The sequence below is a fragment of the Seriola lalandi genome, unplaced genomic scaffold (assembly GCF_002814215.2).
Source record: "Seriola lalandi dorsalis isolate HSWRI2012SDOR001 ecotype SW California unplaced genomic scaffold, Sedor1 jcf7180002054524, whole genome shotgun sequence".
Lineage (NCBI taxonomy): Eukaryota > Metazoa > Chordata > Actinopteri > Carangiformes > Carangidae > Seriola > Seriola lalandi.
Genome location: NW_019525077.1, coordinates 424,839 through 450,761, shown reverse-complemented (window position 1 = coordinate 450,761; position 25,923 = coordinate 424,839). Strand labels below are relative to the sequence as shown.

The window sequence follows — 25,923 nt, the reverse complement described above, 5'->3', positions numbered from 1 at the left end:
ATTAATCGTCATCGTATATTAAGGCATAAAAATGACAAAAAACGTCATAGTATAGTATGGCATAAAAATGACAAAAAACGTCATAGTATAGTATGGCATTATATGTCAAAAAACATCATAGTATATTAAAGCACAAAATGTCGTAAAAACATCATAGTATGGTAAGGCATTAAATGTCATAGTATAATAAGGCATAAAAATGACAAAAAACGTCATAGTATAGTATGGCATAAAATGTCAAAAAAACATCATAGTGTATGAAGGCACAAATTGTCATAAAAACATCATAGTATGGCAAGGCATTAAACGTCATAGTATATTAAGACATAAAAATGACAAAAAACGTCATAGTATAGTATGGCATAAAATGTCAAAAAAACATCATAGTATATTAAGGCACAAAATATCATAAAAACATCATAGTATGGTAAGGCATTAAACGTCATAGTCTATTAAGGCATAAAAATGACAAAAAACGTCATAATATAGTATGGCATAAAAATGACAAAAAACGTCATAGTATAGTATGGCATTAAATGTCAAAAAACGTCATAGTATAGTATGGCATAAAATGTAAAAAAAAACATCATAGTATTTTAAGGCACAAAATGTCCTAAAAACATGATAGTATGGCAAGGCATTGAACGTCATAGTATATTAAGACAAAAAAATGACAAAAAACGTCATAGTATATTAAGTCATAAAATGTCATAAATACATCATATTATGGTAAGCCATTAAACATCATAGTATATTAAGACATAAAAATGACAAAAAACGTCATAGTATAGTATGGCATAAAATGTCAAAAAAACATCATAGTATATTAAGTCATAAAATGTCATAAATACATCATATTATGGTAAGCATTAAACGTCATAGTCTATTAAGGCATAAAAATGACAAAAAACGTCATAGTATAGTATGGCATAAAATGTCAAAAAAACATCATAGTATATTAAGTCATAAAATGTCATAAAAACATCATATTATGGTAAGCCATTAAACATCATAGTATATTAAGACATAAAAATGACAAAAAACTTCATAGTATAGTATGGCGTTATATGTCAAAAAATGTCATAGTATAGTATGGCATAAAATGTCATAAAAACATCATAGTATTTTAAGGCACAAAATGTCCTAAAAACATCATAGTATGGCAAGGCATTAATCGTCATCGTATATTAAGGCATAAAAATGACAAAAAACGTCATAGTATAGTATGGCATTATATGTCAAAAAAATGTCATAGTATAGTATGGCATAAAATGTCAAAAAAACATCATAGTATTTTAAGGCACAAATTGTCATAAAAACATCATAGTATAGTAAGGCATTAAACGTCATAGTCTATTAAGGCATAAAAATGACAAAAAACGTCATAGTATGGTAAAATCATTAAACGTCATAGTATAGTATGGCATTAAATGTCAAAAAAACGTCATAGTATAGTATGGCATAAAATAAACATCATAGTATTATAAAGGCATGAAATTGTCATAAAAACATCATAGTATTTTAAGGCATCAAACGTCATAGTCTATTAAGGCATAAAAATGACAAAAAACGTCATAGTATAGTATGGCATAAAATGTCAAAAAAACATCATAGTATATTAAGGCACAAAATATCATAAAAACATCATAGTATGGTAAAGCATTAAAAGTCATAGTATATTAAGGCATAAAATGTCATATAAAACATCATAGTATGGTAAATCATTAAACGTCATACTATAGTATGGCATAAAATGTTATAAAATGCAAAAACACATCATAGTATAGTAAGGCATAAAATGACAAAAAACGTCATAGTATAGTATGGCATAAAATGTCAAAAAAACATCATAGTATATCAATGCAAAAAATATCATAAAAACATCATAGTATGGTAAAGCATTAAAAGTCATAGTATATTAAGGCACAAAATGTCAAAAAAACATCATAGTATGCTAAGGTATAGAACAACAGGGTATAGTAAGTCAAAAAAATGCCAAAAATGTTATACTATAGTAAACAATAAAAATGCAGAATAAAGTCATATTATAGTATGGCATAAAATTTCAAAAAAACGTCATAGTATGTTAAGGCATAAAACATCATATGATAGTAAGGCATAAAAATGGCAACAAATGTTATATTATAATAAGGCATGAAACGTCATAGTATAGTAAGGCATAAAAAGTCATAAAAACCTCACACTATAGTGAAGTGCAAAAAGTCAAACAACGTCATAGTACAATAACACATAAAATGTTTTCCAAATGTCATAGTGTAGTAAGGTATAAAAACATAATATTGTAGTAAGGCATTCAAAGTGAGAGTATAGTAAGGCATTAAAATTACAAAAAAACCTCATAGTATAGTAAGGCACAAAACGTCCAAAAACGTCCAAAATACCAAGGCATAAAAAGTCCCAAAAAAATTTTTTATAAAACGCCATAATGTACATCCATATTTATGAGTGTGTGTGTGTGTGTGTATTATTTGTGTTCACATATATATATATATATAGATGTATATATATATATATATATATATATATATATAGATATATATGTTTTAAACAATTTGTGTGCATCATGTTGTTGTTGTTAAATGCATTTGACATTTGACACAATGACAATATCCTTTATTTTGGAAAAATTATATTTATTTACTTTTACATTAACAGTAGTTGTACATGATTTAACATAACAAGCTTCCTTTGTTTGATTTGACAAAGTGACAATTATTTCAGCATCCTAAAAAAATGATCTGTCATTGGGCTAATTATTCACATTAAAATTTTGATAATAATTTAAAAGTGCTTTTTCAAAATTTAATCTGTAATTGAGATTTTGAATCCAAAAATAATGTTCCCTTATGGTCTAAAATAATTTTTCTCTGGTCTAAAGAACACATTACATAGAGATCTAAGAATCATCTTTATTTCCTCTTGGGCTAGCTGTAGACGTAAGTCTTTACTGGAACTTCTTGACGAAGGACAGGTATTCGTTGACATCATCAGTGGAGCCGACCACGAAGGGCACCCGCTGGTGGAGACCTTCAGGCTGAACTTCCAGTATCCTCTGGGTGCCGGTGGTGGCGAGGCCTCCCGCCTGCTCGATGAGGAAGGCGATGGGGTTGCACTCATACAGCAGCCGCAGCTTTGGGGTGAGAATTTAAAGGAAAACACATGTTCAAATTTAAGTTTAGTGATTTCTGCACAAATATGAAACATCAAACAGAATCTTTGGAGGGTGAAACTTCCATTCAGTAGCAGGGTTCCACTTTAAAGGTCCCACGTTGTATAAAAGTACATTTCCTTTCCTTTTTCCTTTCATGATTATGTAGCAGGTCTAGGTTCAATATTAATACTGATACTGAATAAATACCTCTACAACTGGTTGGTTGATAAATAATTTACTCATGCTTTATTGATCATTTATAAACCATTAATAAAAAAACAAATTTCCCCAAAAAATTCTAAAATTCTGTTTCCGCTTCGTCATTATGGGATATTCAGTGTAGATTGATGAAGGTAAACATTTTTATATTTATTTTTTTTATTTTAGCATGAGGCTGCCACATAACAGAATGTGAAAGAAGTGAAGGTGTCTGAAAACTTTCTGAATGCACAGTATACAAGGAAGTATACGGTGAAAACATTAATAGACTTTGACAGTAATGTAATGATTCAGAGACCTGATTATGGAGTTTTGCTGTTTGAAGTTTCACTTCCCAGTCAGCACTGACGAACAATGATGTGAAAACCAGGTTAAATTTGGCTGAAATGTGAAAGGTTTTTTTGGTTGTCTAGGTTACTAAGTTACTATAACTATATACTATCATTTACTTATAACTGTGCAGCAGATACTAACTACATGTTGATCATTTAAATAAACTAAAGGTTATTTGTTTTCACTTTTCACTGCTTTGGTTTTCACCATTTTCTTTAATCAATCTAATTTTAAAACTCTAATTGTGTTTTTGTTTATTTTATGCTGGTTGTAAAGCACTGTGAGCTGCCACTGTGTTTTAAATATGGTACCTATATAAACTACTTTACCAGCATATAACACACTGAGTTAAAGGTCAGTAACTAGGATCTGGGTCATTATAAGATGAACCGCCCTCAGTGCTCCTGAAATCACTGCACGCACAGACACAACGGCATCAAAAGCTGTGGATCAAATTGTTCTATTAACCACATGTTCTTATGAAAATAGAAATAAGAAACTTATTTAAATGTTTTGTTTCGTAGTTTGATCACATTAATGACAAAATGTAAATAATTCAGTATGTTGAGGATAAATGGGTCACAGAGTCAAGCTGCCGGGAAGGAAATGAGCGAGAGGTTGTAGTTTATCTTTACGAGCAGCCTCGACTGTCGCTGAACTTTATTTATCACAGGATGATAAAAACACCCCCAACCTCAGGTTTCACTACAGCAACACTCACTGTACTGGTAGTCACTGTCACTGTGCTGTGCAGGTTCATAATCAGCAAACGGACTGACAATCTAGACCTAGAGTTCCTTCTATTTCCAGGTCAGAGTCAACAGCAGATAGTTTCACAACTGCACTGATCATGCAACACACAAAAAAGTCAGAGAACCACAGTCGTGTAGCTCTGTCTGACCCTGTGACAAGAACTGCTGAGATCCACTGTGCGAATCTGCTACAGGGGCCTCATTAACACACCAGTCTGGATCACTGGTTCCATGCTGGAGCTGAGTATCTGGTGTGTAGCTCCATCTGTCACTGAGTGCGTCATTATAAATGAGTTCACAACACTGCAACTCTCTTCTACTTTGCTTAAACGTACAACGATCAGCTGATCACTGATCAATGTAAACAAATAAAAAAATCAGTAATGTGACTCAATACTTATTTTCTTTGTTTCAATTATTTTCTAAGGCTTCATGACTTCATGGCTTTTAAGTCAAAGAATACACCTATAGGCCTCAACATTAAAACCAGTCGCCTGTTTTAATCTGAATGGCTGATCGCTGTTTATGTTGCACAGCGGGTGACACATAATATTTTATCATTCTGTGCATAAAGCAGAAATACCTTTCCCTTGGGGCTCTTCTCGTTGGCGGGGTACAGGAAGATCCCTCCGTAGGCGATGGTGCGATGAATGTCTGAGACCATGGAGCCCACATACCGGGCTCCGTAGGGAGCACTGCCATCCTGCAGGAGAGCAAGATATTTCAAATGTTAGCGTATGGAGTTGTTGTATGAGTTGCAACAGTCTGGGTCCAAGTTTCCTTCAGGGTCAGCGTTTGAAAATGGTCCCAAATATCAAACTGATTGTTTTTTTTTAGTCAAGGACATAAATCTTATGTTTATGTGATTAGGGATGAATACTGGACCATACATTCCTGTTTCAGAGTAAATGTAGTTGCATGTCTTGTTGTGTTTAGATAACATTTCTCTGTTACTCAGCGCACACACACACACACACACACACACACACACACACACACACACACACACACACACACACTGTAATACCGTCTTGCTAACATGTTTTCAGAAATGCTTTTTTATAGAAACAGCACATGACCTTAGGTTTTTGTATGAAAGAAAAGTAATTATCTCAAGTTTTCAACGCCTTTTTTTTTCTTAGCAAATCTGAGGTTGAGAGTTATTGATGTTTTCCTGTTTTGTTATAACACAGCATTAATCATTAAGTGTAATATATAAGTGGCTCACTTCAGAGCTGCAGCTCCAGCAGATCTGCTTCATTCAAAGATTGTGAGGAAAAACTGAACAGCAAACAAACAGGTCAAAGTCCTTCTGCAGCAGCTGGGACATACATGAATCCTGCTGCCACAGGAAGGGACTCTGTGCTTTTACACAAACCTACAAAAACAGGCTTTATGAACATCACAGATTGGCTCAACAAGTGGAGTTTCACAGTATGAAACATCCAGGTTTGATAAGTTTTATTTGCAGAAAGTTTATCCTTTCTAATCTTTAATCTGTTTCACTGCATTTCATTCACTTAAACATCCGCCGACACTCCTCACTGAACAAAACAACAACATCAGTTTGAAGTAGAATCGAGCTTCATGTTTCAGACTGGCACAACGTGACAGAGTCATGTGCTCGCTGACTCACATTACAGTCATCATATGGGAGGGGTGTGTGAGCGTGTAAGTGTGTGTGCATTCCCGAAAGCAGACCTTCCCGATCTATGCAACGTTCCCAAACACACACTCACAAAACCACATCCAGCTGGTGACACTAAACACAGAGTGAAACTTCCTACAATAAAGAAAGAAAAGAAAGAAACTGAAATAGAAAAAGTAGAGACAGAGGCAGAGGAGTGTGGGGAAGTTAGACCTTCAAACAAACTACACATGCCCCAAAAGCATGACCTGATCCTGGGGCTGATCTGGAGCCACTGATCGGGTGGGGTTAACCTGACTTTGCAAGAAGGAGCTGAAACAAAAGTGTGTCACCATTAAACATGTAAAAACATCTGCTTCTGGTTCAGATAATACTCAACATTGAACTTGTTTTTTATGAAAATAAAAGTCAGAACAACAAATTATCTTATTCCACATTAATGTTGCTACTAAGAGGTTAAATAAACAGTCACTTCCTGTCCAGCTTTTCTGTGTAAAAGGGGATTTAGTTACAAGAAGTTACAAAATCATCTCTGAAATAGTAAGAAAAAAAGTAGTGTGAATTATAATGATTTCCACAGAACTGATTCTTGCGGTTTACCACTCAGATGCCAAAAGTGTTTTGTGTCATCAGGTGACAAACTGAGCACTTGCTTCCGATGATGCGGAGGTGATCAAAAAAAGAAAGAAGAGAAGACACCAGTGAAGGGGATTCAAACTTCCCTTTGGGGTTTTTTTAAAGCAACATTTACATTTCAGTTCAACCTTGTGAGACAACTTGTCAACATTTCATGACCTCATGCAGACATGACAGTGAGTAGCTTTGTGGTTACTGCTGCACTGTGCTGGGTCATGTTGGTTGAAGAGTAACATGATGATGAGTGTTCAACCTATGTTGTTGTTTAACTGGTAGAAGACTTAAAAAAAAAATATATATATATATATATATATAAATATATATATATATATATACACATATATACACACACTATAGCACAATTTCTATCTGACAATTGCATTTTCCTTTACTTTTGTAAGATGTAAAATATTTCTTCCATTCACAGAAGAATTGTTAAAAAACTAAATCTATTCTTTCCTTTTTTCTACATGTATTTTGTGGCTTAACTGTGTTACACTAATAATAATTCTAAGGTTTTGCATGTGACATTAGCATTAAAGGAATAGTTTTACATTTTTGAGATGAGTAAATTGATACGACCCTGATGTCTGTGCTTTTCATGTGAAAAACCACAATCTGTCTTTACACTTTCATATTGTTTTAACGAGATATAATGTTTTAATTCATAAATGAGTTTAAAAAGCCTGTTTCCAAGCTTTGTGTAGACTAGCTAAGCTAACTGGATGCTAGCTCAGGTTCATATTAGATGATATTAGACAGATATCGGAGCGGTATCAATCTTCTCACCTAATTCTTTAATACGATAAAAGAACACATTGTGATCAGTGCACAGCTGCCAAGTATTTAGTCATAATTTGGTGGAAGTCTTTGAAACACACTGAGTAAACTGGACAGAGGAGAAGTGGATTATGCTGCAGGTTTCAAACGTTTCTTTTGACATTTTAATATGTTTATTTGCCATTACCCTGGAATCTATTCTGACAAGTGGAGGAAGAAAATTTTCACTAAATTAATACCAGTAGTGCCACAGTACAGGTTTTATTTGGTGTATTCCTTTAATCTTGAACCGCAGCTGAAACCAACAGTTTGTTTGTTGCCGTATCAATTGTAAATATATTACGATGTTTCAGTCTGATTTTGTGTCGGTCAACAGGAAGCCTCAGAGATGCGTATTCATGCTGATATTTCATAAATGTTTCAGCAAACCCATCACTGATGACAAAACAAACTTTGCATGTTTGGTTAAACCAGAGAAGTGCTGAGTTCAGAGTTTCCAGATGAGAAGCTGCTGCAGTTTCCTGAGGAAGAGGATGTTTCCCGCAGTAACTGTGTCACCATCCTTCAGCTCAGCTGACCGAGCTGCTGCCCCCCGTCCTGTCTGACCGCACTGACCTGTCACATGTTACATGATTAGTCTTTGCCCTCTCTGCCTGTGGCACCTGGCTGCACGGAGCCCCCTAGATTTTAAATTTCCTTAAAATGACAACATGATGTTTGTTCAAAAAGGAAGTTTAAACTGTGCAAAGCAGCGTCATTTGTAAAGTGAAACATTACCACTGAAACAAGAGTGAAATTAAGCTGGAAAGGACGATTAATTAGATTTAAAAAAAGTTGGAGTTCAACTTAAGTGCAGTGCCCTATGAAAAAACAATCCTGAAGTAAATTCATTCTACCAGAGCAAATGCTTTGTCAGGACTCACATGATGAGTGTGAGTGGCCGCTGGTGTTTGAAACCCGGCCTCGCGACTGAGCGCGTGTGTCAGCGAAATAGATGCTCTGAGGACACGAGGCTCGTTTCTTCTGTACAGTTTGACTTTAAGGTGTTGGATTTGAAACCAACAAACACAAAGTAAAACTGATTAATGTCACAACTTACACAAGTGACTCAAGTTAAACAGAAAACCCCGCATCAGATGTTTGTATTGAACGCGCTCTCACCTCTGGGTACTTCTTGTGCTTTATGTACTCGTTGACGGAGGGGTGGAAGTACTTGGCGTAGCCCTCGTTCATGCTGTAGATCTTCCCCTTACTCTTCATCTTCACGTTCCTCTCAGTGAGGATGAACTCACCGATGGCCTGGCGAAAAAGAATGAAACATTCAGGCGTCACAATCCCTGCAAAAACACACCACAGATCTGAATCTACTGAGACAATTCTGTTTCTTTAATGTTTAATTTGGATTTGTTTCAGGAGAAATTTGAGTGTTTAAAAAGCAGATGGAAAAGGTGACGAATTGTACAGGAGATAAGGAATAAAAGGCTGTTAATTTACCCATTCAGTCATTAAAATGCTTCACCAAGAAAAGATTCACTGGAAATTTCACTCATAAGTTTCCGGTGAAAGAAAAACAATGTAATAAACAATGACATTATCTGAGCGGCAGGTAGGTGCAGGTACATTATTCTCTTTAGGCCTGAGGAGCTCTCGTGGTCGGTGGATTACATGCTTGAAAACAGTCTTTCTTATGTTTCTGGATGCATAACAACAAGATTAAGTACAAAGATACACTGGACTTTTTCATTCATGCCTGTAATAAGTAAAGCTGCTTTTCCAAAGGCAAATTCCCTAATGATCGGTTGTTACCTCGTAGAAAAAAAAACATGCTTTCCTTCTATAGATTTCTACTTGTGGGTGAATCTGAATCTGGAATAAGAAGCAGAATATGATACTGGGAAGTCGTCTAAGTCGTCTACATGTGATTATAACATGGAGACACGCCACATGGAGAAATGATGATATCTCAAACTGAAGTTCATGGAGGGAAATAAAACTGTAAACAGAGACAGCAAGAGACAATAATGTTGAGCGGAGCTGAATATGAGTGGCTCATTTCACCACCACAGAGCACTGGGAGAACTGGGGACATTTAATTGCGAGTCACTCACAGGGTCCAGCATGAAGAAGTTGACGCCGGCGCCAGTGGTCAGGGCCACCAGAGTGGCGCTGCCGTACAGGGCGTAGCCGGCACATACGATGTTTTTGCCCGCCTGCAGGGCGTCTTTTTCTGTGGGCTCCCCGTCTGTTACCTGAACAGATGCATGAACGCTGTAATCAGAGGGGCTTTAACACTGACTTCAGATATATGAACGACAGAAATGACAAAGATTTCACAGTGGGTGAAACAGAAAAACAGGTGGAGAGGAATGAATGAGGCCTCTGAAACTCAGTATTCAATCAGATTCATTAGATTTGTTGCGTTGTGTTGATTTTATACAAACAGTTTGAATTAATAATCTGTGAACAAGAAAATTTCATTCTGTTCAAAGTTGAATTTCAATCACATTTTGATTTAAACAACTTCATACAGGCTGACTCACTCCTGTCCCGGCTGGTTTTATAAACGTGGTAATTCACATTAATAAATGACAGATGAAGCATCTATTTATAATTTATTCGTGTTTAGTTAGTCATGTTTAATTAAAATGAGCTCATCTGAAAATGCTTAGATCTGTGTCTGTGACTGAAGAGCATCAGGCTGAAACCTGGATTAGCTGAAGAGTGTCACCCTCTAGTGTCTGCAGCATGTAACTGCACTTTCACACTATAAACAAAGCTAAATCTACAACTCCACAACTATCCTGACACTCATGTACTTGCATGTTTTATAAAATGTGATGAATTCAGTTATGTCATAATTATTTCTCTTAATTGACACTTGAATTTTGGAGGAGTGAATGTTTACACTGAGCTGTAATCATATAATCATTTGACAACATTTATAGCAGTTAGATTTAAAAACACAAACCTACATCTGAACACATGAGCATAATGTCGAGTGAAAATACTTTGTTGTTTGTTTACTATGTCTGGACGGAGCTTCTTGACCTGTGAACCACTGTTGCATAATTTTAAAGATGGTAGTAAATCAGACAAAAAAAGCATTATTTTCCACATTCCTGAAAACTCTTTAAGGGTTTAAACATCTTTCGAAGCAAATGAGAGACACTTTGACAGTAGGATATTGTTTTCAGCGACTGTGTGGTTTGAGTTTATTGAGTTCTGACTCACCCGTTTGTAAATGGCAAATATGGTGCCGATAGAAGCCAGGCAGTCGATGTTACTGGAGCCATCCAGAGGGTCAAAGCAGACCACATACTTTCCCTGTGACAACATAAAATCAAACCAAGAAGTTACTAAAACACAGGAGGGAAAGAAAAGCTCTGCAACTGAATAGAAATGTAAATGTCAAAAATATAAATTCTGCAAAATATCCTCAATTTTCATTGCAATTGCTCTTAAGATGCGACAGTCTCAAACTATAATCTAAGTCTGTTCGTTTTTAACATTGTGCCCTTTTCAGAATTACAAATCATTGTCAACATCAGACTCTACATCGAGGTAATGAAGTGAAAAACACCCCAGCTGATAGTTGTGGCTGTAGACATATTGTTTTACTGTCCACCTGTGTAAATTACTGACTTATTCATAGGTTGTCTAACACAGGGGCAGCCGGGTGTGTCATTCAAAATGCAATATTCATTCAGTAAATGATGTATCAGATGATTCTGAGTCTCCAAATGTATTTAAATGTATTTAAATCTCACAATTATTTGGTAAAAAAAAGGTTTTGATTCAAAATGAGTCGTTTCAGTCGTGTTAATGCCTCTTTATCTGCTCAGGAAAATGTCAGGTATGTGATCAAATGTTAAATTTAATTAATACACAATGACAAAGTTTTTGTTCAGTGGTTTCTCACTGCGACGATGCTAACTCTGCCCCCCCCCCTGCTGGGCGGTGAAGGTACTGCAAGTGGGCCAGCATGATTCACAAAACACCCAATATTTTGGTGACAGAAAAATGTAATTATAAAAAAAATAAAAATATGAATAATGTTTTTAAAATGTTTTAAAACAAGATTAACTTTAAAAACATTACAAATGTTTAAAAACTCCTTTCACTGCTTAGTTTAAGGCCTATCACTATGACAAGCTACTGTGGAGTTTCCCCAGCTTTCAGCTCAGTCCTGGACGTTCGATCGTTCTCATTAGAATAAAAAGTGCTCTGAGAAGGCATCGTTTGGCCTCCGTATCGCTACGATGTGGGCGCCAACATTTTTGAGATTTTCAAGTGTGCCATGAGCTGGAAAAGGTTGGGAACTGCTGATGTAGAGAGTTGGTGAGATCTGGAAACAGAAACACTCAGACTGTGCTCCAGTCGTGACAAAACTGTGGTCTGCTGATAATAATGTGAATCTGTTTGTGGATTCTTTCAGCTCCTTCTTGTAAAGTCACACTTTGGTGACACCAAGTGGAAACAAGAGGTAACTGAAGTCTGAAGGGCTCTTTACCCAGAGATCATGTGACGGGTGTATCCCTGCACAAAACCTCTGCCTAATGTAACTTAAACATGAAAAAACCTAGTATCCATCATCATGCAGTGCTGCTCTCCTCCTCAGCAGACGACTAGTGTTCGACACTCGCCCTCTTATCCTTGGGAGTGATGATGAGCTCCTTGTTCTCCTCAGACACCATGCAGCAGGTGCCGTAGGAGGCCTGCAGCATGTTGATGACCAGGTCGTTGGACAGCACGTCCAGCTTCTTCTGGTCGTCCCCCGTCACGTTCACCGAGCCCGCCAAGCCCTGCCTGCGTGGAACCAATCAGAAGCCAAGCTTTAGTCTCGCAACACAAACTTCAGTGAAAAGAAAAAGCTCTCACAGGGAGAAAATAGATCGTAATTGTCTTTCCCCAAAAAAATTTGCATTTCAGTCAAAATGGACAGGTCGTCAGCTCGTGAGTGCTAATTATCTCCATTTAGTGTCAAACAATGTTGATTTGTGCTTGGTTACATCATTTCAATTAGTGTTAAATTCACCCGTTATTCATGGATCATTATTCAGTGATTAATGAGCCATTCTTCCTGCGTTGGCATGGTTTCAGTAATTCTCCTTCATATGGAACATTTTCAGTTTTACTGCTTAAATATCAGCGAGGAATATTCAAGACACTCGTTGTTCATCTTAAGCCTCATAATAAGCACTACTTCTTAGCTGCATACAAATCTTCACCATGACCAAATCAAACCTGAATATATTCGACCAAATGCATCTATAACTGTCGTTTCCTGGAGGCAGTAAACGCTGAAATGTAACAGCAAATTACCACTGAGCTCAGACTTAGAGTGCAGAGGAAACAAATCAACCTTTTTTAGCCTCAGTGAATTCAGATAATGCTCCAGAAAACTGACAAATCTCCAGTGTCAATTGTGTTTTATTGCGTAATTTTCAACAATCAAAAAAGTTGCAATGCCTAGATTTTACCATTTTATCTCCTGCTATAAAAAGCCTTTGCAAAGCTGCACAATCTCACACCAGAGCAGCACAAAACATTATTCATATCAGCTCTACTGCCCCTATTCTTCCACCTCCTCGATGGTCGAGTGTTGAAATCAGAGCTGATCCGTGTTTGACTGACAACTTCTAAACTCCTGAACACAAACACAACGTGAGGCCGTCTGACACAAATCACTCTTGGCTCCTGAATCCACTGTGGGAGTGAACAAAATGTTAAACATCTGGCCTGAACAAGACACTGACACTCTACCGGCTCCGACATTGCTGCTCTGCCGCTGACCTTGACCTCTGACCTCTGAGAATGCAAGCAGCACAAGTCAATAATCATCATCACGTGAATATTTTAAGAACAAATGTGCATAGTAGTCTTTGCTTAAAGGTGTGTATCTATCAGTGGTTCCCACTAAGCCCCGTCCACCACCTCAGTACTCACAGGTGGGCGAGGCCCGCCTTGCGCACAGCAGAGGAAATGGCTTTGATGGCAGTCAGCATGGAGTTGATGAGCTGGGTCAGTTCACCGGTCGCTCCTTTAGCCTTGCGTCCGGTCTCCATGACGAACCGGGTCAAGGTCCATACGTCCGTGTCAAATGCAGCCTGGTCCGTCATGCTGGTTCCTCTGTTCCTCGTGGTAGGGCAGCGGGGTGCGTGTTGGCCGGGTGGAGGTCCTGAGAGTAAGTGAGCGACCTCATATCCAGCCAAGTCCTTTTCATACCCAGAGCAACGAAGGCCAAGCCAAGGGATCTATTTGTGAGTGCAGCCGAGTGTGTGTGCGTGTGTGTGTGTGTGTGTGTGTGTGTGTGTGTGTGTGTGTGTGTGGAGATGGGTAAAGAGGGGTGAGGGGTGTCAGGTGTCAGCTGTGGAGACTGTCACTCTTTAATCCTGCAGAAGACGAACACTTATCAGCGCCTCTATTCATCTAGTCAACAGGCTTGCAACACGTTAGACAACAGTAACAAGAACTTGGGCAACATCAGAGTTCTTAAGTAAAACTCTCAGTATTTTAACCACATTTGTTTGCACATGAACCTGAGAGCAGTGTGACAACAGAGGAACAGCTGCCTATGCTCAGTCTCCAGGTTCGTGTGGCGAACAATGACTCCGGTCCAAAAGAAAATAATCCTTGCGATTGCTTCAGTTAAGACATTCTGCAGGAAAGGTTGTTTTAATTTTTTGTTTTTTTTTAAAGCAGATACTTTAAATGAACTGCACATTCACCTCTGAGCAGCACATGCATTTCTTCCACGTTCAATACGGTTTATTTCACCTCTTACTGACTCAAAAAAGTGTATTTAATTCAGTTTACAGGGAGGTTGTGAGTCAGTCTTCTGCGTTAGGGTCTTTCTGGGCCACATGACTCTTAGACTGAATGATGTGACAGAAATGTGATTTTATATTAGAGTATCGAGCGCATAAGGAGACTCAGTGCGTTTTAGCACAACAGCAGCTCAAGTGAGCTTTAAATGTCATTAGTGCTCTGCGAGCTTGAGGTGACCTTTAGCTTAAAGGTCGACTCCTCTGAGTGTATCTCTTAACATTTGGAGACAGTGAGTCTTCAAAACTTTTTCATTTTTCAAAATAAGGTTAATTCATTTTAAAAAAGGAAATTAAGTTTTCTATATATATATATATATTTTTTTATCTGTTGGTTTAAAACGTGTAATGTCAGAAAGGGGCTTCATGTTCGGCATTTCCAGGCTTTTTAATACTAGAATAAAACTTGTCACAACAGCCAACACACAAACGAAAACACAAGCTACCGATTAGTGAAAAGGTGAGTTTTGAAAATGTGACACTTCAAAATGACGACAACACTGATTTAGTCTCGTCAGACTCACTTGGATTTATTGAGACTTCATTTCAAACAGTAGTTGTTCACATAACAAAGGCATCAGGTCGCTTGCATAGAGTTTGTATTTGGTCCTTCACACGTCTGGAACGTGTATTTATTCTACTTAAGGCACAGCTGGGGTTTGGTTTTAAATTGAGGTGCATTCGTCTTTATTTTTTGGCACATTTTTTTGCTCTTCCGTAGTTTGTGTGTGGAATGTGTTTATGTGTTTTTGAGCTTATGAACCACAGTTTTCACATTTCTATTATCCGTCAGCTCTCCATAAATAGAACATGAACACTGCTGGTATTGCATGAAAACCTTGTAACTCTAATGTCCTGACTTGTGTTTGGCCTTTTCAAACTCAGTAACACATCATCCAAAAAATACATTTACATTAAGTTTAAATTAAAAAGGTCAACTTTCTCAGTACCTGCAAGGGCAGACAGTTTGGAGATACAAGGTTTTTTTTTGTTTTTTAACGCCGGTCAGCGATGGGTATTAGAGCGAGTCGGTGTGGTCTCACTTCTTGCCATGTTTCTTACAGATGGCGATGTACTCCAGCACGTCCTCCGGGGAGCCCATAGCCACAGGAGACCGCTGGTGGATGCTCTCGGGCTGCATGTCCAGGATGTTCTCGAAGCCGGTGGAGGCCATGCCACCCGCCTGCTCCATGATGAAGGCCATTGGGTTGCCTTCGTACAGCAGCCGCAGCTTTGAGCAAAAAGGGGGAGTTTAATTTCGAGTCCTAGCAACTGTATCAACAGTTAAAAAGGATAAATTCACAATTTCTTCTTTTTCCTCCTTTAATCATTCCTCCTGTTCGCACTGGCCCTAAACATCTTTACAAATGTAAATAATTGGGGATAAATCCACAACCTGCTCAGAAATACTCAACAGCTTCTTTTCTATCCTAATATTTTCTTCTCTGTTCCATTGTGTTTTTAATTATTTATAACTCTTACAGCTGCAACAATAGCCTTTAATATTGCATCGCTTTTTAATTTCACTCACAGGCTGCCTCGGATTTTTCCATCTTGTTTGCTTTTGGTGCAGCTACTGACTCTGAGCATCTGTATTTGTTGGATGGGGCTCATTAAAATAAAATACTTTATTATCTTTTGTTTATATTCTATTGATTTGATTGATTAAATTTGGTATCTCTGCATTTTGACATGAAAGATTTATTGATATCCTCTGTGACTCTCAAAGTCATTTCAAGACAACAGTGTGTTTTATGCCGCCCGTGTGTCAATCTCATGTTTGGCTCTTGCAAACACTGGAAGGATGTGGAGGGTGAAGAAACAACATTGTGACACCGTTTTCATTATGGTCTCAAGCTACGAGCGACACAAATGAACATAGGGCAAATTTTTTATGATCAAAATTTCCCCTGAAAAAGCTTCGGTATCAATATCACAGTCAGTGAAACTGAAAAAAAAAAAAAAAAATCTTCCTGGTTCTTGAAAGTTTTTATTTATTTATTTATTATGGAAAGGTTGTTATTGTCAGAGTGTATTAAACCTGTAAGGTCAGACTTTAACTCATTTGATGGACAAAGAGATGAGATGCAAAAACAGTAATTTATTGTTTTGTATCCTCTATAGCGAAAAGCTTCAATTGTAAATAATAACAACAATTGTTATTAGAGAAAACCTCTGTAAGAGCCCGGCTGTAAAGTGGTTATCAAACATTATTATTTATTTACAGATGTGGGATGTCAAGTATTGAGAGATGGAGTAATGCATTATTAGTTTTGGTCTTTTCATGGGGTTTACTGTCAAAAACAGACATGTGGAACGTCTCCAGCCTTATTCTTTACACTTGTTCACACGTCTGTAAACTACAGGAGTTTAAGTTTAGCTTTTGCAAAGTAGGAAGTTTATGTCTTTGATGTATTTACGACTTTTATGTCCTTTGCTTTGTTTTAAGATGCAGCTTTTATTTAGTTCTTTAAGAAATGTTCCCCTCTCAGTAGTTTGACATGCGAGTCGACAGGGAGGAAGTTATAGGGATCTTACCTTTCCATCGGGGTTCTTCACATTTCCTGGGTATAAAAAGATGCCTCCGTACATCAGCGTCCTGTGAACGTCTGCCACCATGGAGCCAATGTAGCGGGCGCCGTACGGTTCACTGCCGTCCTGCAATTGCGTAAAATGTTGAATTGGTAAGTTAATTAAACCTGCACTGGTCAAGAGTCATGTCTGAAAACACAAACATCTCATCAGGGTGAAATCTGGAGGAAACTGAAACAGAAGAACTGCAGATAAAAACTGGATCAAACTGCCACATTTAGATTTCAATGTACGTAGATTAATGCAGTATCTCTGGAATCCCTGATTAATTAACAAATAAACACCAAACTTTTGTTACATTGGCTGATATGAAGGAGTAATGCAGAGTATTTTTGACCAGCTGGTTGCTGGACTAAAGCCTTAGAGCAGGTAGGACAATCTGGATATGAAAAGTAAATCCAGCACCAAGATGCTCTCAGCAGTGCACTTCATTATCAAGCTTCAAGCCTGTTGTTGTCATTACCTGAGGGAACTTCTTCTTCTGCAAGTATTCTGTGACGGCGGGGTCAAAGTGTTTTGCGTATCCTTCATTCAAGCTGTAAATCTTGCCTCGCTTATTGATCTTCACGTCACGGTCAACCAGGATAAATTCGCCAAGTGCCTGATGAGCAGAAAAGCAGGAAGTATTATTCAAAAGCCCCATTTAAAAAACAGCTCGGATCATATCGAGAGAACTAACTGGGTCGAGCATGAAGCCGTTGACTCCGTGGCCGGTGGAGAGCACAATCATGGTGGCGCTGCCGTAGAGGGCGTAGCCTGCCGCCACGAGCTTTCTGCCGGGCTGCAGGGCGTCCTTCTCGCACGGCTCATCATCCGTGTTCTGACGGAAAGAGCACAATTTGTTTTTGTTGTAAACTCATAGATTCACCATTTCTCATTTTAGGTGTGTGTTAAGGGAAGTTACAAAAGAAAAAAATATATATCTGGAAAAGTTTTGACAAGAAATAAAGGATTTTATTTATATCAGCAGACAACACAGACAACCAGAGTCTAAAGCGATCTGTCCTGACCTTTAAAATCTCCTCAGGTTGGTAAAACTAATAGAGACTTAGACTCATGCTGCCGTATTTTGGCTTTAGGAAACTGGAAAGTTTCTCTTGGAAATAATGAGAAAACCTCAGGTAGTACCTTTTTGTAGATGGCGAAGATGGTACCAATGGAGACGAGGCAGTCGATGTTGGAGGAGCCGTCCAGAGGATCAAAGCACACGATGTATTTGCCCTGGAAGAGGAAAGTGACAGAAATGAGTTACCAGTCAAGAAGTCAATCTGGAATTATTATAACCTCTCTGACACTTTCTTAATGTGAATATTCATTTGCAATCTGCAAAAACACTGATGGCAATGAATGAAAATTAAAGTTTAAGCCGACTTTACAATATTTTTTTTTACTTATTTTGCCCTGAATCAAAAGAAAAACAAACAAAACAAACAAACAAACAAACACAGAAACAAACAAACCAGATCAGAACACTGATATGAAATTGTCTCATTCCCAGTACTATGTGGTTTATTAGAGTGATTTTATGTTCTTCTTGAATTAAAACGTAGTACGTGGGTCCGACATTAGTAAGATGGACATTGTGACAAACGCTCGGGGGCTTGAGAACGTGTAGAATTGCCACCACATTCATGTAATTAAATATATGGGGGGGTGGGGGCTTTCATGAATAGGCTTTTGTCTTTGGTTTCACATATCATGGCTGTGGTCTGCACAATTACACCAGTATAGCTGGGAGAGAGAGAATGGCTAAAAGGCAAAAGGTCATGTCAGACCAGATTCAAACCACATGTGCCTCAGCCGGATAAACCAGATTAAAATGTGGGTTATCCAAGAGAAATCCTGGATGAATAAAAGCTCATCGCAGTCTTGAGGATCCTGATTCTGTTTTAACTTTAAAGTCTCAGTTTCTTTCCCCCCTCACAAGTCACACAGACACACTTACCCTCGTTTCCGGCTCGACGATGATAACTTTCTCGTTCTCTTCGGACACCAGACGCAGGAGGTAAAAGACGACTTGATCATGTTGATGATCAGATCATTGGACAGAATATCCAGCTTCTTCACCTGGTCACCCGTCACGTTGGTGCTGCCTGCGATGCCGTAACTGATAAGACACAAAAGACAGAAAACAGTGAGAGTGATAGTGAAAACTGGAAACTGGCACGGAAGAAATATCACTGATAAAAATGTCACTTCCCTGTTCATACAGAACCAGATCTCAACTGTACATGTATGATCCAACAAATCTACAACTCTGCTTTAATAGAACTTTCCTGATAATTTCTATTCTGTTTTTCTCTGTATATTAAAATGGTCCCATATTGTATAAAGTGAGATTCCCATGTCTTTTTTGATTATAGATCAGGTCTAGCTTCTATATTAATACTGTGAAAGTATCAAAGCCTCAGTCCACCGAGAAATGCACACAGCCTGTATTCAGAAACTGAGCCTTAAAACCAGCTGCCAGGACTTCCTGTTACTTTGTGATGTCACAACAAAGCAGTCACTGCTCTCAGCCACGCCCCAAGCCCGGTCCAAACAGACCCACCACCCAGCATTGTAGGATTTGGTTTCTCTGAGTGTTTTACCTGAAATAAGCTTTATTTTTATTTGATCACTCAGAAAAACAGTCAGCCAATCAGAAGAGAGGCTCAGAGCCTCCTCTCTTCTGATTGGCTCACCGACCGGTTGTTACTAGAGCTCCAGAGAGAAGCCTGAGACAGGAGATGTAAAACTAGAGATGGTTTTTGGTTTTTAAAACCACAAATATATCTTCTTATGGATCAACACTTTAAATAATAATAAGCAACAACACAAATAAACTATTAGACCTTTAACTTACATAAAAGATAAAGTACTGAATTAAGTTTGAAAAACTGCAGCTGATGCATGACACTGCATTTCTTAACAGTAGAAGTTGTGTAGTGAAGTCTGAATCAAAAATCAGTCTCCAGAGAGATTTCTGCTCATGTCACATGAAAACAACAAATACAAACACAAAGTCGTTAAATGCTCATATAAACATTGGATGTAAATATTGAGGGAGTCGGTCTATTGTTGTTTCTGATACGTGAGAGGTCAGAAAGATTTCTCTTGCACATGCTTTTCTAATTGAGGTTGTGCACATGACTGACACTAAATATATGCAGGAAATGTGTTGTTGAACTAAATGTAAGCATGGTTGGACATGGTAAAGTGGGCGTGGTGGTTTCAGGTATGCGCTTCCCGATCGGCGCACGGAGAACCTGAATCTCCTGCTTAGTTTGTGCCGACGTGGATGTATGAGGCTAAAAAACAACTACGCGACACAAAGTGACATCCCCCACTGTAGTGTGAGGACTGTTTACTCACAGGTGGGCGATGCCGGCTTTGCGTACGGCGCTGGAGATGGCCTTCACCGCCGTGCACAGGGAGTTCAGCAGCGTCGTCAGCTCCCCCGTGCCTTTCGCCTTCCGCCCCTCCTCCATGACGAACCGGGTCACGGTGACCACGTTTGTGTCGAAGGTTCCTCGGTCGGACATGGTGACAGATGGTCCCCTGCAGCCTGAGAGTGGAGGGGAGAGGACACGCTGCAGGAGTTAAGTGCGCTGCAACGCGGAACTCGTTGGAGGGAGTGAAGATGCGCGGACCAATCCAGAGCTGCGGGAGAGGTGTGGCCCCGATGGGAACACTACCCTCTTTACACAAACTCCACTGTTCAGTGATGAAGTGATAATGTTACCAATAGGAGGATGTGACCAGAATAATAGACGGTGTGCATACCTGCAGCCTAACACTCATTGTGCAAGACGGGTCGTGCACTTTTCAGCAGCTTTGAAAACAGTTTCATAATTTTCATTTCACATCCCAAATGTGTTCTAGTGGATCCAGATCTGGAGAGCGGGGGAGGTCACTGGAGTTCACTGAGCTCAGTCATGTTCATGAAGCCAGTTTGAGACTTCTGCTTGGTGACACGGAGCGGCGTTATCCTGCTGGAAGTAGACAGCAGAAGATGGTACAAGGCAACGATACCCAGACTGTGGCGTTCACACCATGGGGCATTCAGGGGCTCAAAGTGTGACGAGAAAACATCCCCCACATCGTTACACCACCACCACCAGCCTCGGCTGTTGACACAAGGCAGGTTGGGTCCATAGATTCGTGCTGCACCTGCTGCCTCAGCAGAAATCCAAACCATTGTACGTTTCTCCACCTCCATCCACTTCAAGGTCGGATGTGTTGTTATCTAAGTTACCGTAGCCTTTCTGTCAGCTCCAACCAGTCTGGCCCTTGACCTCTGACCTCTCTAATCTGTCAAGTTTTTTTTCCTCATTCTGATGTCTGCTGCCATGTGAGCAGGTGTACAGGTGTTCCTAATAAAGTGCTCAGTGAGTGGATGTGATAACTGAATGTGGCTTGCATTAGTGAGGTCCGACGCTGATGTAGGTGATGAGCTCCGGCTTCCAGTTTATCCCAAAGCTGTTTGGATGGGGTTGAGGTCAGGGCTCTGTGCTGGCCACTCAAACTCTTCCATATGAAACTTGGAAAATCTTTTCTTTATGGAGCTGATATTAACAGGACAAAGCCTTAAACAAACTGTGTATGGACAGGGGGTTGTGCATATTATTGGACATATAGCGTTGTTTTTGTTGAAGGATTGAAGTTCTACATCTAGAAAAACAAAACCCTCAAACATCCAACTGGATCATGATGAAAAAAAAACTTCTATCATGCTTGAAAGTATTATTTAAATTCCTTAAAAGTGGATATTTTACATGTACATCATACATGGTTTTTACTTGACACCAGCAAAATGACTGGTTACCTGTCAACACAGTTATTAACACCAACTGTTCACTCTGTATTCAGTATCATATATACAGTGTTTTCTGTATCCGGCACCACATACAGTTATTCTACGTTTGTGTGTCATTTCATACAAATTTAGTCAAAATGACTGTTCTCAGGTCTGTAGGTTAAGAACTACTTTTAGGTAAGACATAATTTATTTATCAGGTGTGTTGTTACTGTCACTGATCCTGCTGTTAATATAAAGCATAGTGTGAGTTCACAATGAAGCAGTGAGCTCACCTTTGTGACACACACAGTATAGCTTGACTGAAAAGTAAATATATAAAGGAGAAAGAAAATATAATGTCATTAACATTGTATTTCTGCCTGTATGTTGTAATTCAGTGAACTTAGAGCTGATACGTGTCTTGCTAGAACATTAGCACCACCTGGTGGCTGGAGTTCATCCTTCTCACCAGTGAACATGATGCAGGCAGTTTATAATATGTCATTCGTCTACTTCTGGCCCTGCAGTAACAATGCAGATACTCAGCTCCTACATCACCCAGCCTTTATCTTATGAGAATAAAACACTGTAGCTGTTAACATTTGCAGATTCATAGTTTTTCTTTCTGGCTGTGGTGAGATAAACAAAAGAGTCTAAACTTCCACAGAAATAATCAGACTGTTTCTCTGCTCTCCACCTTGACGCTTTCAATCTTCCGATCTTCGTATCTTTGATCAAGCTCGCGTTGCAACGTTAAAGCATGCACATTGGTTTTGAGTACGTTCAAACATGTCTTGTCTGTTTCGTTTATTGAGAAAGTAATAAGTCTCAGTGACGCACACAGGAGCCGGTACGGGAGTGTCCTACATATCCCAGCTTCAAAACATATCTCAAACATTGCACTGACATCACAAATCAGTATGCAGCAAAATGCATTTGTCTTTTTATATTTGTATTAGTGTATTGTGACTTGTAATGTTTTTTTGTTTTATGCTAGCTGCCCGGGGACTACTGATGTAAATTAGCAATTTTTGGTACAATCCAGCATTGTGTATTTTGTACTGATGTTAAATAAACAAACATACAAACAAACAAACAAACAAACAAACAAACAAAAGACACAGGAGCCATTTAAGTTTGTGATCACATGAGCACTTTGTTATTTAACATCCATAGTAGTTTGATAATGTCATACGCACACATCATATAGTCTGGACACAGAGAGAAGAGCAGTGTCACTGATGCTGAAGGTATTTACAGGCAGAAGGAGGCAGCTGGGGAGAGAGAGAGAAAGCAGAGAGAAAACACATCTTTCTCTCTTTTATGTCACTCCTACACATTTCAAAGCACATTTCACCTCCTCAAAAGCGACTCTGTCTTTGCCTCTTTCCCCTGAGCCTCCTCGTCTCTCTGGTTTCATCACTACTATGTGTTTGTTTCGTTCTGTCCCGTGTGAACTCTCAACAGGAGGCCAATGAACACCAAACTGCCTGGAGGACTGAAAATCATAGCTTCCACTACCACGGGCAACTTGTATTATAGTCAGCAGGTTGTTAGCACTGAAACTAAAGCTTATTCTTGCTTCCTGTATTGAACATAAAATGCATTATTAACATTTACACATATAGATCTATGGCAGAAATTAATCATTGAAGGATTTAAATATATTTACAGTTCAATGAGGAAGGAAATATTAATCATTTTGGTGAAATTCAATGTTAAAAATCATACATACAAATAAAAACTGTACAATAAAATGCAACAAAACAAAACAAAACAAAATCAAAATGATAAAATTATATCCTATGTAAGTTTTTCAAAAACTACACAAGCATTCATTTATTTAATAAATGTACATTGACTTTTTACCATCTTATAATGTGTAATAATTGGATTGGGCGTCTGTATACACGCGACATCTATCCAGGTATTCTGTATATAGCTGTAATTTTAATTCTGTGTCGACTCATTTTGAACCTAAGGCCACATTTTTACACCATGACAGGCAGCGTGTTCGCACTAGCACAGGAATGCCCATAAAAGCCACCATCACAAAATGTGTCGGGTTTCCCTTTAAACATCAAAAAAATATCACCATAGATCTCTATTTCTTCACTATACTCGTCTGTAGACATAAACCTGGGGGGACACATCATAGTGTATAGAAAATATACTATAATGTCAGGACAAATATTACGTAAGTGTCCAACAGGGCAGTTCGCTCTTTTTTTTTCCCTCCCTCAAGTGCTTTAAGGCAAAGATACGATCATTATCTGACCCCGTTCTAAAAGCAAAACATTGAACTAATTAGTAATAATTTTGAAGAAGAATCGAAGCAAATCCCCAACACATTCAAAAATAAAAAGACATCTCCACAGCTACGTTTTTGCTTTCACTGGACATCCTTCCCTCGTCTCCTGCAGCCGTCCGTTCGGATGCGACTTGAACTGGTCAGTAAATGAATACAACTCACCACGTATGTGTAAGTCGTATGCATTTACAGCATGGACCAACAGATCAAATGCACATGTACAGCTCAGACTTGATCGTGCGCTTCTCTCAAGCTGTGATGAGAGGTTAAAGGGGAGGGGGAGGGGGAGGGTGAGGGCGGCCGAGGTGCAGGATGTGGCGGGAAATACAGGTGAAAAAGACAATTTTTTTTTTTTTTTTTTTTGCAAGGTTACATGCACTTAAACAAAGTCAGCCGCTGATTTCGTCCCAGCTGTGAGCAAGAGAGGAAGAACAAAAGGCTATTTATCAGTTTGTTTGCTCATCAGTGCGTCCATCCCTTCCTCTCCACAGACACAGGCTGTGATGAGCGGTGATCAAATAAGACGGATGGGGAACGGAAAAAGATTCAAACTTGATTTCTTATGCTTCTTTAGCTGTCTAAACAAACTCCAGTGTGGTTTTCTACTCTATTGTAATAATAATAATAATAATAATAATAATAATAATAATAATATCACCTGTGCAGTTGGAGCAGAGGTGGAACAAGAATTTTTTCTTTTTTTTTGCCTTTACATCTACCACCTTAAATTCAAATAGAGTCAAAAAGATCGGTCGGCACTAAGTAAGCGACAGGACATCAAACCAACCTGGGAGGTACAACTGAGCATAGTGTGGCACAGCTGGGTGAAGAGACAGCACGGCAAAGTGCAGCTAGGCATGGCATACAGAATATCATATGGTACAGGTGTGTGTGTGTGTGTGTGTGTGTGTGTGTGTGTGTGTGTGTGTGTGTGTGTGTGCGTAGCCCGTCCTTGTTTTTGCTGAGAGCAGAGATGGATGTCTTACACACTGGACAGTCACATAGTTAAGCGAGTGGCACAGCTTCACGCAGAGAAAGAAGTGTGTGTTTGAGAGTCTTTGGGTTTGTTTCTCGTCTGGTCTTTTGGTTTTTTCAGATGTATGCATGCATACTCGTCCGGATGTACCCTTGAAGCAGATGTGAGTTTGTGTTTAAGCCTGCATGCTTCCCTTGCATGTGTCTGTACATTGTCTTCATAATCTTCATATTTTCTACAGTGTTTATTTTTCAGGAGTACTTCCTCAACGTACAGTCCTCCCACTTAAACAGCAGCCAAGAAACAGATGTTTGTTTCCAGCAGGTAGGTGGCACCTTCATCTTTATTTCCACTTGTTGGCAGCTTCGGTTCAGCACTGCCCGAGTCCGGCGGCGTCCTGGCTGTCCTCCATGCTGTTGAGGGTGACATAGATGATGGGAACTAAGCCCCGAGTGGAGCCGAGGGAGCACAGCAGCCAATCTGGATCGGCCTTGCTCAGGACCCGCAGGATGTCGCCCTTGTTGAAGCTCAGCTGGCCCGGCTCGGTGGCTATGTGGTGACACAGCGCTCGTACTTCACTGAGGAATGAACGAGAGCAAAAAGTGAGTGGAGCTCAGTTAACTTCGTAGTCTGCAACTAATCAGATAAGTGATTCACCAATCAATAAAATCAAGTCTTTTTTTCAATTTCTTTGTTTTAGGTGAGAGTAAACACTCTGACTGAAACTGTGACAGACATTTCTTTGATATTGTCTGACATTTTAATGATTTTTTATTTACATTAGTCCTTTGTTCCTTAAACCTGCATATTCCTCTCAAATCATACCGAATGTCTTTCATTTTAAACAACTTTTGGACACTTTTAAGTTTTGATTTTCTTTTGATCTCGTATATGATTTGT

General features: G+C 38.8%; 3 protein-coding genes across 5 annotated transcripts in view; all 3 read right to left on the bottom strand.

Moving 5' to 3' along the window:
- Window positions 1-2,633: 2,633 nt before the first annotated feature.
- Window positions 2,634-13,744, bottom strand: fbp2 (fructose-1,6-bisphosphatase 2). The gene is made up of 7 exons (XM_023414392.2): window positions 13,487-13,744; window positions 12,184-12,346; window positions 10,772-10,864; window positions 9,649-9,789; window positions 8,702-8,839; window positions 5,060-5,179; window positions 2,634-3,151 (listed from the first exon to the last, which is right to left on the bottom strand). Exons 1-7 carry the CDS (start codon window positions 13,657-13,659, stop codon window positions 2,966-2,968), a joined length of 1,014 nt encoding a protein of 337 aa, XP_023270160.1. The 5' UTR covers window positions 13,660-13,744; the 3' UTR covers window positions 2,634-2,965.
- A 1,124-nt stretch (window positions 13,745-14,868) lies between these two features.
- fbp1a (fructose-1,6-bisphosphatase 1a) lies at window positions 14,869-20,554 on the bottom strand. The gene is given in 8 exon segments (XM_023414304.2): window positions 14,869-15,595; window positions 16,903-17,022; window positions 17,420-17,557; window positions 17,636-17,776; window positions 18,085-18,177; window positions 18,902-18,954; window positions 18,957-19,063; window positions 20,311-20,554. Coding segments are annotated over 8 exon segments (1,014 nt in total). The 5' UTR covers window positions 20,481-20,554; the 3' UTR covers window positions 14,869-15,403.
- Window positions 20,555-22,866: 2,312 nt separating this feature from the next.
- rusc2 (RUN and SH3 domain containing 2) overlaps window positions 22,867-25,923 on the bottom strand; it is a 38,301-nt gene continuing 35,244 nt past the window's right edge. For all 3 annotated transcript variants that reach the window (XM_023414354.2, XM_087176063.1, XM_087176062.1), the window contains one exon: window positions 22,867-25,601. In XM_023414354.2, coding sequence (XP_023270122.1) covers window positions 25,394-25,601 — 208 coding nt within the window. In that variant the 3' untranslated portion in view covers window positions 22,867-25,393. The remainder of the gene's footprint in view (window positions 25,602-25,923) is intronic.

Excerpts from the sequence above, each read along its gene's own strand:
- fbp2 (XM_023414392.2), bottom strand. The coding sequence starts at position 13,659 with ATGACGGACCAGGCTGCATTTGACACGGACGTATGGACCTTGACCCGG. Across the intron at positions 12,347-13,486 it reads AAGGCGGGCCTCGCCCACCT|GCAGGGCTTGGCGGGCTCGG; the intron begins GTGAGTACTGAG and ends GGTTCCACGCAG. Across the intron at positions 3,152-5,059 it reads AGAAGAGCCCCAAGGGAAAG|CTGCGGCTGCTGTATGAGTG; the intron begins GTATTTCTGCTT and ends CTCACCCCAAAG.